At 34.2% G+C, this 14192-nt stretch overlaps 1 protein-coding gene across 2 annotated transcripts in view; it reads left to right on the forward strand.

Annotated features, from left to right (window-relative positions):
* ABHD5 (abhydrolase domain containing 5, lysophosphatidic acid acyltransferase) overlaps positions 1-13330 on the forward strand; it is a 34933-nt gene extending 21603 nt beyond the window's left edge. The window contains exons 4-7 of one of the 2 annotated variants that reach the window (XM_060685834.2): positions 1412-1566; positions 2364-2475; positions 9433-9619; positions 11513-13330. In XM_060685834.2, coding sequence (XP_060541817.1) covers positions 1412-1566; positions 2364-2475; positions 9433-9619; positions 11513-11602 — 544 coding nt within the window. In that variant the 3' untranslated portion in view covers positions 11603-13330. The remainder of the gene's footprint in view (positions 1-1411; positions 1567-2363; positions 2476-9432; positions 9620-11512) is intronic. The other variant, XM_060685836.2, reaches the window with a different exon arrangement.
* The last annotated feature ends 862 nt before the right edge of the window (positions 13331-14192 follow it).

Raw genomic sequence — 14192 nt, forward strand, 5'->3', positions numbered from 1 at the left:
TAGTCAGAATTATCAATGGTAAGATACTATGGGGATTGCAATCCAACACCATTTAAAATGCTACATTATATTAGTTCCTTTTTTTGCTGAAATGCTACAGACCATAGAGTTTAGATAGCTATTGAGATACCTTGGAATGTAAATAAGTTTCTGGCAGTTTTTTTAAATTAATGATACTGATATATGACTTGATAGTTATGCAGCTTCAGTGAAAATATAGAGATTAGATTCGTAACTCCATTACATTGGAGAGGAATAATGGCAACAAAGTTACAGTATGCATTTGTCCAAATCTAAAGCATAAAGCACAATTTGCAAGCTGTAGTATCTAAGTTTATATAGCAAAGTTGGAACAAAAAAACAGTATATGATTTATTGTGATTTATTGTCATGAAATGTGAGGGTTGGAGGATAGAGATCATCTAGTGCAACCTTGGCCATTCGGGAAACCAGAGATAGAGTTATTGATCATTTTGTTTGTAAAGTTAAATCATAATATTGTGCAAAAGGCCCATGTCTCCTCTCTCCTCTTCTATGTTCAGTATTCTTTGGAGGAGCATTTGGGGTATTTCTGATTCCAATGTGGTATTTTATCTCTACTGAGGGCTAGTTAACATGAAGCATGGTTTAAATAGATGATCTTTGTCCAGCATATACTTTCCCCAAGGCCCAACTTATTTGCAGATTGCATCACTATATGTAACAGAAAAACTTCACTTTGTGCTAGTAGGGCTTCTTTCCCCCAGTTTTTAACCTCACAAAATTGTGATATAGGCCTCCATCGGATTTGATGTATCTATTTTGTATATTTAAACTCTACCTCAAACTTAAGAAAAGAGCAAAAGAAATGAGCCAAATATTTCTCTTCCATCAGTAATGCTGCTGTCACTAGACTAAGCCTCAGAGAGTACAGGTAAAAAAAAGTATTCTCTTCCTCTGATGGAATTGCCCATCGCAGTTTAAATTCAATTCACTGTAATTGTTTATGTATATTGCTATGTATTGTATACTATCATAAACCCTCTATTGGGGTTCAACTGTCTGCATAAAGAATTAATCTGTGCCCAATTCGATTTTTGTTTGGATTGAGTACAGTCATTAAATAACTCGGGTGTCTGATAAAGCAAAATCTCAGATCATGTGAATGGCTACTAATTAAATATGAGGACAAATCACTTTCAGATGTGGATAGAGAAAGGACAGAGCCAGCATACATTTTCCACCCTGTATCCATTTCAAAGTGGTTAATAATTCTCTAACTGAACTTTGAAACATAAAATGTATATTCTTATTCTATATAAATCTATTTCTTGGGTAAATATCAAGTGATTAAAGCTGATTCTGAAGTAAGATTTGCACTGTTCAAATTATTTCCTTACTGACAAAATCTCTTTAACTTTTATCTCTGCAGAGTAAAGCATCTTCTATTAGTGGAGCCATGGGGTTTTCCAGAAAGGCCTTCCAATGCTGAGCATGAGAGGACTATTCCAATATGGATCAAAGCACTTGGAGCTATTTTGAGTCCATTTAATCCACTGGCTGGTCTCAGAATAGCTGGACCTTTTGGTGAGTGCTAACCTAACTTATTTTGATTGTACTGCCAAAGACATCAATTTTGAAATTGCAGTAACATGGACTTTAGGTTATCTATGTATTTAAGCACTCACCTGGTTAGGTTAGAATGTGGAATCCTATTAAGGCCATTGAGCAAAGTGATTGAAGAAGAGCGATACACTTAGATCTTCCCCTGCATCCAGCATAGAAGGACATCAGGCTCCTGCAGGAGAATATAAATGTTCTGCCAGATGCAGTCCAGTAATAAATGCCTAAAATTGCCTTAGGTATTTATTGGCAAGGATGAATATGGCAAAAAAGTCTTGTTTAGCATTAATTTTCTCTTTCTCCTGAGATTTTATTCTACACTTCAAATGGAAATTTATACTAAAGAGTTTATAAATTGGTTGGATGCTTAGGACCAAATAGAAGTAAAATACCTGGTGGGAGAAAATGTTTATAGGTATAATAATTATTATAGTACATCATAACATCTTGGATATTGTTCTAGTGTAATAACATTATGTATTTTATTTATGCTCTTGTCAAAATAGAAGAAATGTAGGTTGTAGCTAGGATTGTTACAACTCTAGGCAATTGTAATTATTTGTCAGTTAAATTGTATTTAAATAAAATAATAGTTTCTCTAATTCCCATTTGAAATCCCATATGATAATGATAGCATCAGGCAATGTATTTCAGGGCATGAAAAAATGGAATTGTTATCTTCTGCACAGTTTGAAATTTTCCTCCTTTGTCTGCTATTAAAAGTAGCAGACTTTTATCAATAAATTCTTGATTTTTGATAGGATTGAGCCTGGTACAACGTATAAGGCCAGACTTTAAGAGGAAGTATTCATCTATGTTTGATGACGATACAGTCACTGAATATATCTATCACTGTAATGTACAATCACCAAGGTAAGTGTAAAATTTCGTTTTCCATAATTCCAATACATAAAAGATCAGACTGTTGCTTTTCCCACAGGTTAGATTAATTTTTTATATGATCTATAATTCCAAATATATATATATATCTTAAACTTTATACTAATTTTCATCCATTTTTAATTCGATTATCAATCCGCTTGTACCAATTATCCCACACCATATAGTATTCTGAATCCTCTTTTTCATTTAGTTCTAATGTTAATTTATTCATTTCAGCACAGTCAAATATTTTTTGAATAATAGATTCCTCAGTTGGTATATTGTTTCCTTTCCAATATTGTGCATATAGTATGTTATTCTCACTGCTGTGAGTATGTGAATGATTAAATATCCTGTTTTTTTTATCATATTTGGTCTTTAGTACTCCCAGGAGAAAGGTTTCTGGAATCAATTTGATTTTATTATTAATTAATTCTTGTAGCCAATTTTGTATTTTACTCCAATACCTCTTCGCTTTGGGACATGAGCACCACACATGGAAGAAGGTACCTTGGTGATATCCACACTTCCAACATTTAGGACTTGCGTTCGGATAAATTTTTGCCAATCTTGCAGGTGCTAGGTGCCATCGGTATAACATTTTATATTGGTTTTCTTTGCATGATGCCACTTTTTGTTAATTTGTAGTTTCTATTCCAAATTATTTCCCATTCATCCAAATTTATATTATGTCCAATATTTCTGGCCCATGCTATCATTGGTTCTTTTACCACTTCTTCTACCCTGTCGTAGTCTAATAATTAATTATATAATCTAGATAATTTTTTTTTTCTGGAACTACCAGTAGTTTGTCTAATTGATTTGCTTCCACCTCAATGCCAAATTCTTCTATATCTTTTTTGTATCTTGATTGTATCTGTAAATATGGCCACCAGTCAATATGTATTACCTGCTCACCTAGGGTCTGATTACTTTTGAGTTTTCCCTGATTGTCTAGAAGTTCTTTATAATTTTGCTAATCTCTATTGTATTGGGATATATCATGGCTTCCATGGTTGATAGCCAATTCGGGATTTTCATATACTGTTTCCTTCTAATTTCCTCCCATATTTGTATTAGTGCTTCTCTAATCTTATGTCTATGAAAATATGTTTTGGTCTTATTCTTTTTGTCCCACATAAAGGTGTGCCATCCTCTTTGTAGGTCAGGTCCTTCCAAGGTTAGGATTCTTTTATTCCTCAAATTAACCCAGTCTCTTACCCATACTAGAGTGGCCGCTTTGTGGTAAATTTCCCAATCCGGGAGTCCAAAACTCCCCTACTTCTATTGTCCTGTAATGATCACAATTTTATTCTTGCTCTTTTCCAGCCCAGATAAATTTCCTGATAATTTTATTGAATTATGCAAAAAAAAAAAAATTATCCAATATAACAGGTATCGTTTGAAATAAGTACAATATTTTGGGCAGGATATTCATCTTGATAGATGCTATCCTGCCCAAAAATGATAATTGCAATTTCCCCCATTTTTCCAAATCCTTTTTTATTTTTTGAACCAGGTTTATATAATTATCTTCTTTTAGAGCCGAGCATTTTGCTGATAACCAAATCCCTAAATATTTAATTTTTTTAACTATTTGTAGATCTAACTCCTTTTCTAATTCTTTCTTCTGTATTGCTGTTAAATTTTTAACCAATAATTTAGTTTTCCCTTTATTCAGTTTAAATCCAGCTACTTCCCCATACTTTCCTATTTCCCACAGTAGTATTGGACCCGATTCCAAGGGTTCCTCTATAATGAGTGCTACATCATCCGCAAAGGCCTGTGCCTTATATTCCTCTCTTCTAATCCTTAATCCTTTTATTTCGCTGTTCTTCCTAATTCTGTTTAGTAGGGTTTCTAATGTCAAAATGAATAACAATGGTGACAATGGACACCCTTGTCTTACCCCTTTCCTTATTTGGAAGGAGTTTGTGATATCCCCATTTAATATTATTTTTGCCCTTCGTAGTTTATATTTTGTTTCTATCATTTTCTCAAATTTAATTCCAAATTTCATTAATTTAATTTGCTCAATCATAAATTGCCAATTTAAATTGTCGAAGGCTTTTTGGGCGTCCAAAAAAATAAGGGCCATTTGTTTCTCCGGATGTGTTTCATAGTACTGTAACATATCTACAATTATCCTTATGTTATTCCTTATTTGTCTATCCAGGAGGAAGCCATTTTGGTCTGGATGTATGATGGCATTTAGTATCTTTTTCAATCTTTCTGCAATTATGTTCATTAAAATTTTATAGTCCGTGTATAAGAGGGATATCGGTCTGTAGTTTTTTATCTGTTTTCGGTCTGTACTGTCTTTCGGAAGTAACGTAATATATACTTCCCTCCATGATTCTGGTATCTTTGCTTCCAATAAGGTTTCATTACAAATCTCCAATAATTTTGGTTCTATGATTTCATTTAGTTTTTTATAAATTTCTCCTGGGAGACCATCTGGGCCTGGTGTTTTATTATTTTTAAGTCTCAAAATTGCTCCTCTTAGCTCTTCTATTGTTATTTCTTTATTTAATATTTCTCTTTCATCCTCTCCTAATGGTAGAATCTTATCCTCCTTTAAATAATTTTCAATCTTTTCTATCGATATATCTTTTTTATTATAGAGGTCTGTGAAGTATTCTTGTGCTATTCTCATTTTGTCCTCTTCTTTGTTCTGTAGGTCCTCCTTTGTGTCTTCCAGTTGTTGGATAGTCCGTGCCTCGCTTTCTTTCTTCAGTTTATAGGCCAGCCACCTGCCCGTCTTATTTGCATGCTCGAAATAAGTTTGTTTAGATTGTCTAATTTTTTTTTTGCAGTCTCCTCCTGGTCTAATATGTTAATTTTATGTCTCAATAGTGTCAGTTTCTCTTTTCCTATTTGTCTCCTCGACTTGATTGAAATTTCTTCTCCATGTTTCTAATTTCTTCCTGAAGGGTATTATGTGCCTTCTACTTTTCTTTGCTTTTTTGTGTGTTGTATGCTATCATTATCCCCCTTATGTAAGCTTTCATGGTGTCCCTTAGATTGGTTACGGAAGTGTGCTGCTTTTTATTTTCATTAAAAAATAGTCTCAATTCTCCCGTTATCTTTTCTATGAATTCCTTTTCTTTTAAAATTTGTAAATTTCACGTCCACCTCCTGACTTCCCTTTTTTGGGGTGCTCTCCAGTTTACTTCCAACGGATTATGATCTGCCCATACATTGGGGGTAATTTCAATTGTTTCTATTTCCAATCCTAATTCTTTATTTGCCCATAACATATCTATTCTGGACCACGATGTATGGAGGTTAGAATAAAAGGTATACTTTTTTTTTGTTGGGGTGTAGGGTCCTCCATATATCAGTTAAATTTAATTCTTCTACCATGTTAAAAAATGTTCAAGGTAATATATTCCTTTTTTTCCTATTGTCTTTACTGCTATGATAGTCTTTTTCTATGTCTATTATCTCATTGTAGTCCCCCACAATACAAATATTTCTATACTCCATCTTAATTATCTGTTCATATACTTTTTTATAATACTCTCCCTGGTTTTTGTTTGGTGCATAAATAACTACTAACACTATTGATAGAGTTCCTCTCTTTATTTCCACCATTAGCGTTCTTCCTTTAGAATCAGCATATTTTTGTTTAGCAACAATCTCTCCCTTAACATATATTGCGACCCCTTTCTTTTTTCTGCTAGTGCTGTGTATACTTTCTCTAATTTGCTATATTCCAGATATCTTTCATCTTGTTTCCGTATATGGACCTCTTGGAGACATATTATAACTATATTTTGTTTGGCTAATTTTGTAAATATCTGTCTTCTCTTTTTTGTTGCATTCAGTCCATTCACATTTATCGACAGAAGTTTCCAGTCTTCCATTTTTAAATTCTCTGTCAAATATTAGTATTTATTCGCCCTTGTGATCCTTTGTGTTCTTGTTTTGCTTTTGTGTCTCTTTTCTCTCTTTCTTCTGTGTTTTCTTCTCCAGGGGTCTTTCTTTGATGTCTCATTGGTTTGGGATTGCTTCTTCCTGATTTAGTTTTTTTCCTTGCCACGTGATTAGCATTCCTTCTGGCAATATTCATCTGAACAAGATGTTTTGTTTGTTCAGTTGAGTGGCAAGGAAGCGGTAGTCTCTCCGTAATTCCCTTACTCTTCTGGGGACTTGTTTCAGGGTTATGATTTCTTTCCCCTTATACATCATCGGTTCTTCGCTGGTTATGTTGTAAACTATATCACGGACCTTTTTCCTAGCGAATCTGATATGGACCTCCCTTGGTAACATATGTCATCTGGCGTAGTTTGTCTGGATTCGGTATACCTCATCCATTTCTGTTATTATTTCTTGCTTGTCTCTCTGTAGGGCATCTGCAATTATTTCCACCATTACCTGTCTCAGGTCTTCTTCCTTCCCTTCAGTTACATTCTGAAATCTCAGATAGAATGTCGCCCGGTCCATTTCCAATTGTATCACTGCATCTTCAAGATCTTTGTTCAAGGCCATCATCGTTTGGTCTACCTGTTCCAGTTTCCTTTCATTTTGTTCCACCTTAACCTCAACACTTTTTATTTTTTGCTCATTTTTATGAATTGAGTCTTGTATAGCGTTCATTTTACCATCTAGAATCTGGATATCTCTTTTCATCTCGTTATGGTTGCTGGACATTGTTTCCCTCATTTTAACCATTGTCTCTTGTATTAGTGTTAAGGTGGTTTGCATTGTCTGCATCGTTGGGGTTACAATAGATTTTTCCATCTTCATCTGACCTTCTGTCGAACATTGAGTTAAGGGAGATGCCGTGATAATCGTTGGGTTTGACATGGTTTTCTTTCCTGCCTTTAGAGTTGTTGTGGTGAGGCTTGTCATTTCTTTCAGTATTCTACTCTGATCTCCCAGAATCCTGTAAATATTTTTCCACACTATCATCCACTATTATTTGCCTATTTCTCTTATTCTTATTCTTCTTGTTATTTCTTGTATTAGTTTATAATAGCCCCCTAATAAGCTAATCAATAGAAGCTTATATCTTATACAGTCTTATATCTTGTAGTCTTATATTTACATATTCTATAATAATTATAATCTATATTAAATTAATCAGTGTAATCTTAAACAACTAGGCAGGGAAATCTATATATAAACATGTAAAAGTAAATTAGATCAAGATCAAAATCTATATTTCAGTTAATATAATAAGCTATATAATTTATACTTAATAGTTAATACTGAATTGGTAATTGATTATTTATCATCAAATTAATTAATTAATCACTCAATATGGGGAAGGGGGGAAAGAAGAGTAAGAAAAGAGGAAAACAGAGGATAATGGAGCTGACAGGGATGCTATTAAATACTATTCAGAAATTATTAAAAGTTATTACATTAATGTTCTTTTCAACAGCAATTCAGCAATCCGTTCCACAAAACTTCAAGTCTTTAGTGCTTTTTCAAATATGGCTCTTAATTTCTCGCAGATTTTTTATATCTTATACCTATTTTTAAATTTTATATTCAATGCTCTTCTTCTAGCACCTCAATATTCTCAGAATTCTCCATTCAAATATGAGCTCAGCTATCATATAATAGTCCTCTCTTTCCTTCACGGTTCAAGTAGTCAGTTCTCTTCCTCTATTAGCTCTCTGCAATGGCGGCTCTCTCTACTTCTTTTCTTCTCAGTCCCGATCTTATCCCCTTCTGCCTCTCCGCAGCGTCAGCCTTCTCACCTGATTACTATTCTCTCACTGGTTTCACCAGCTTTTCCTGTCCGTGCCTCTACTTTATCGAAATCGTTGTTTCTCTTCGTTGTCGTCTTGACAGTTATTCTGCTGATTCATTCTCCATCCGCCCAGTCACCGCTCAGTCTCCTACCGTGAATCCAAAAAGGCCGATCTCACTTCTCAAAGTTCTGGTAATTTTACCGTCTGTTCCGATACTCTTCTCTTCCCACTGTTTGTCAGCTCAACGCAGCCTCGGGTCTGCCATTCCAAAATGACAGACGCTTTCACGCTGGATCGACAGAGGCGTCCGTTCATGCGTCGAGCACTCGCCCCTTGCTTCGCCGCCCTCTGGACTCACTCTCTAGTCCTCAGTACCCTCCAGGCTTTTGCGCCCCTAAGGGTCCCCAAAACACAAAAAATCCGGGATTGAAGAATGGGGATCACTCTCCTTCCACCGTCTCGCCATGAATCCCCAACCAGAAGTCCAGTTTTAAAAGTCTTTATATTAACTAATTATTCTCTAAATCATGGATCTTTAAATAATCAAAACAGTATACAATCATCTTCAAAGATAGGAAATGTTATCATTTGCAAAACTATAGTCCTTAAAGAAAAATAAATATATGTAAGTATGACCATGCTGATTATTAGAGGAAGAATGAAATGGAGTGTTTTCAAAAAGGGCATTATAAAATGGACAAATAAATTTTCTATTAAATCATTTTCTTGCATGGTGTTTTCTTAACATGTGAAGTTACCATAAATCTTCAGCCTTCACTGTTGTTTAATAAGCTGTAAGGATGACAGGTTCATTAGAAAAATCCATCTTAAGTTATTACCTGAAGATAAAGAGCTGACAGGTGTGAGATTCCTTTGAAATCTGATATATATTGCCAAGAAAATGTGAACTTCATAACTGTTTTCCTCTCATTCTTCTTTCAACATTCACAAAAGCCAGCATGGATTTTAAAAAGGTGCCACTGTTCCTGAACTCATGTGTGACAAAGGTTCTATCAGACATATGCCATTAACTTTCCATAGAACTAGAGAGAAATAAAGATATTTATGTTAAATTATCCGTGATCGTATTAAACATACTTAAGACTTGACAGGTGCTAGACAAAGTTTTAAAATTATATATATGACTAGCAATATTAGATGATGTTATATGAACAAATAATAAAAGTCAGGTATATGGAATTTAGCAAATACATCTTGTTTTTTCATTGACGTCTTTAAGTGGGGAAACTGCTTTCAAGAACATGACAGTTCCCTATGGATGGGCAAAAAGGCCAATGCTGCAGAGAATTGTTCATATGCATCAAGACATTCCTATCACTGTGATTTATGGAGCAAGGTCCTGTATAGATGGCAATTCTGGAGCCACCATCCAGTCCCTGCGACCAAATTCCTATGTGAAAACAATAGTAAGTGGGACATTCTAGTCATTATTTATTTTGTTTTTATTCATTCTGTTGCAAAGTGACCAGTCTAATTTATCTTCTGTGTTCATTTGGCAACAGCTATTTGAACATTAAAAAGTGTTAAAATTACTATTCTGTCAGTCTTTTAAAATATATTTTGGACATATATTTTTCTTTTATCACCAATGCATAAATATGAAAGACAAAGCAATTCAGCATAAATGAATTGATGAACGGATGCATTACAAATCTGCAATCACTATAATACTAGTAGATCTTACTCACTTCTCCATGAAGAACAGATGAGAAGATTGTAAATGGACTGGAGAGTTACTTATGGACAAAAACTTCAGTTTTGTGTACACGTGTATCCTCTATATATCCTCCAGATTTTTTTTCCTGCACCCTCCATTACACCCAAATTTTTCACATAGGTACCTTCTCTGCAGTTGTTTAGCTTGCTAGCTACTACAGTGGATTGTCCTCTTGCCATACAAGTGTTCAGACACAGCTGTGTGACAGTGGATGGTTACTTTTGAAATTAAGGATCCGTGGTGTGTTGGTGGCCTTATGGTAAACTCTGGTTTCTATAGGCTTCTGCTTTCTTCATTAATCTTCAAAATCTTTTGCATCCTTGTATGAATTTGTATCAAAAGCTTGCTCATCAGTCCACCGTGCGTCATAAAACATCTCATGTTTTTCATATTTTTAACCCTTGGTTTGAAACATTTGTTTGGATCGTTTCTCTTGGTGTCGTGTACTAACAATAATACATCCTTTTGCTGGAAAAAAAAGTTCTCATAAATTATGACACAGTGTAATAATACCAGAGAGCTACACTCACTTTTCCAGGGTTAACTACTGATGACTACCTGGGTTAGTCTCTGTAGTTTTCTTGGCAAAGTTTTTTTGGAAGTGATATGCCATTGCCTGCTTCCTATGCCTGAGAAAAAGTGATTGGCCCAAGATAATCCAGCTGGAATTGTACCTAAAACTGAATTAGAACTCAGTCTCTGGTTGCTAGCCTGATGACTTATCCACTATACTGATTCTCCCTTCGGATTTAGATATATTGAATTTCACTAGTGTTCAAACCAGATTTTTCAGTTATTCTGGTAGTCCTTGATTTACGGCCACAATTGAGCCCAAAATTTCTGTTGCTAAGTGAGACATTTGTTAATTACGTTTTGCCCCATTTTACGAGTTTTCTTGCCACAGTTGTTAAGTGAATCACTGCAATTGTTAAGTTAGTAAAATGATTGTTAAGTGAATCTGGCTTCCCCATTGACTTTGCTTGTCAGAAGTTTACAAAAGGGGATCACATGACCCCAGGACACTGTAACCGTCATAGATGTGAGTCAGTTGCCAAGCATTTGAATTTTGATCACATGGCCATCGACATGCTGCAATGGTCATAAGTGTGAAAAACAATAATAAGTCATTTTTTTCAGTACCGCTGTAACTTTGAACGGTCACTAAATAAGTAAGTAGAGGACTACCCATATATCTTAATGTATGCAAATGAAAGTCAATGTGAAATCTTCTTTTTGAATGAATATCCTTTAAATGTATAAGAAATAATGAATAAATTTTGTATTAATGTGGTTAGATTCCTATTTTGTTTTATTTCTAAATACATCCATATACATCAAAATTATCCCTTTTTTTCAAAACATAGAGGAAATAAAAAAGTAAAACATTTCCTTACCTTCAGACTTAAACTCTTGTTTTTAAAAAATCTGAGAGAAAAAGAAAAATATGAACTTACAATAGCGAATTTGATTTATAGTGTATTGTTCTAGGAACACAAATTTGCTCACATTTTTTTTGTAGACGTCAATAAAACATTGATGTTTGGATGTTAAGTTTATTTTCCCTCCTCTCTTCCATCCCCAGGCTATCCTTGGTGCAGGTCATTATGTATATGCAGATCAACCTGAAGATTTCAACCAGAAAATAAATGAGATCTGCAATTCTGTGGACTGAAAAGATTCTGCTTTTTGAAAAAAGAGGCTATAAATATAATTCAAAGCAATACTTTATAGTGTATTATTAAAAACATTACAAAAAAGTTGAAAAAAACAATTTTCTATGCACTCTTTCATTTTCTCACTTAAAACTATGCAGTGCCTTTTATTATAATAGGCAGATTTAAAAATAGTTGTACATTTTAGTTTGATTCTGTCTCTATACGTTTAGGGGAAATATTATATTTCAATATGTATTAAAACATTTTAAAACTGGAATTTTAAAAGTGGAGTTTTGCAAAATTACAACCTTTAATATGCAGGAATTTCTATAGCAAAATTACAGTTTGGCTATTTCTTATAGTACCCATATACTGCAGTCTTCATATCTTAAACTTTTTAAAAAGATGAAAATTTTACTGAGTCAGAAGATTGCATATAGGATGTCATTTTATTGTATTTTATGTGGAATTTGCCAAAATAATATTAACAAGCACTCAGGAAAAAGAGCACAAATAAGAGGAAGAGTTGGGAGAAATTCCGATTATTTTTTGTTCTTGTAAATGTTGTTTACTGTGCTAATGATTGAATGCTTAGTGTCCTACGTTCTAAGGTACTAATACCTTAGAAAACCTGTTCTAAAGTACCAATATTGTTCCACTTGTTTTTAAAGAGAAGTTGCAGAATAGAGTGGATTTTAAATCTTTGACACTGAAAATTGTAAGATATATTGATGAACTGATTCTCAAATTTTACATGCTACTAAAATTCAATCATTACATAGACCATAGATAAAGTACTGTATGTATTACCATTTGTATGAATATGTATTTTGGAATTTTGAGCCAGTCTAACTAAAACAATATAATCTTGTCAAAACCAGGTATCTTAGAAAAAGGTATTATTAATTAAATAAAAGAAATGAATCTGAAAAAATTATTTTACTTCAGAATTTTTAAAATAAAGTGTCTTAATGCAGAATTTTAAAGAGTTATTTGGGGCCTGAATTGTTTTTTTTTTAAAAAAAAACCTAAGATAAACTGGTTAAATAAAATAAGCAGAATTATAAACTTACTGTAAAAGCAAATTGAGTAGTTTATAAGCTAAACGTCTACACAGTAACTTATTGGTTAACTTTTTAATGTTGAATTAACTACTGAAATCAATTTAGAAGTTAATTTTGAACATATTGATCTTATTCCACATGCTTAGAAATATTAGATCTCTAAATCATTTCATTTGTGACATAAGATTTAAAAAATCAGAATTTTTTCCCCCCAGGAAATCTTTGTATCAAGATAATTGGCAGAATACAATGATTAAAAACAATTCTGAAAACTATGTTACATCTGAATTTCTCTAATTTATCAGATCAGGGATGGTCCAGCAATTTTCCAGCATGGAAAACTGGATCCATGTTTCAGCTAGGTTTGAAGAATATGGAAGAAAAACAGAATATTTTGGTATTCTCCTGAATGTTCTGTCCCTGGAATTATATACTTTGTACAGTTTTCAGATTTCATTAGGTGTCATTAAATAAATCAATAGATACGACAGCATAGACTGCTCACTATCTTCCAGATATTCTATTGTCAATAACATCTTATTTGTTATTAAATATTTATGTTATGTAAATAACATAAAATTGCCAGTAGTATTTTTATGTTATTTATAAACCCCATATTTATAAGGCTAGACCTGATGTCCCTTTTCAATATCTGCAGCTGTTGTTTTGTGAAAAGAAAAATATAGCCTGTTTTGGACCCTAGTAATAGGAATTAAGCAATGACCAGGATAACAAAACCACAGGGAGTGTTGAACTGTGCCATTTTGACTGGAACTGTAAAGCTTCTTTATAAATATATTGATCACACTAATCAAAATAATTCTGACTATGAGTTATCTATACCAGAGGTGGGCAACATGCTGAATTCCAATGAAATCTGGGTAACATGGCATAGTCTGGAGATTTCCTGGTATGGAAGGAGGGCTGTGCCCACCAAGGGTGAGAGATGGGGGCAATTGTGTGTTTGGGTGTTTTGTAACTCTTGGATAGGTTAGTGTTAGTGTGGTTCAATAAGTTCCCACAAGTAACAGTAGAGTGGAGAGGAGTGGGTTGGGTTGGGCACCACCTGGCTAGTTAATGAGAGAGGCCAGTCAAAGTGATGCAGTTGGATGGGATAGAGAATAGTGGATACGGTTGGCACCTTGGGGCACCTGGATGGTGCAGAGAGTGAGAGCTAAAGCATCATTAGGGCTCACCTCCAACCTCTGAGTTGGTAGGAGTTTTGCTGACTAATACAAAAGGACAGAGTGGTTCTTAGTTAAGGGAGCTAAGAGGCCAAAGTTGGGGGGAGGATGCATACTCTTGAATGTGTAGCTTCGGGCAAGTCAGTATATTTGGTTAGCGATGGACATGGGATGTTTTGATGGGAGATAGAAGCCAGGCTATTTCTGGGGAAATGACTCCAGTGTTTAATACTGAGGTTGTGTTCTATGTCCCAATCAACACATGAACTGAGGCCATGGCTTTTGCTGCTGCTGCTGCTCAATGGAAAGTTGGTCAACAAAATATTTGTAACCTTACTAGGGAAGAGCAAACTGACCTG

Source organism: Pantherophis guttatus, chromosome 4 (genome assembly GCF_059756535.1).
Source record: "Pantherophis guttatus breed Tessera chromosome 4, ASM5975653v1, whole genome shotgun sequence".
NCBI classification, from domain to species: Eukaryota; Metazoa; Chordata; class Lepidosauria; order Squamata; family Colubridae; genus Pantherophis; species Pantherophis guttatus.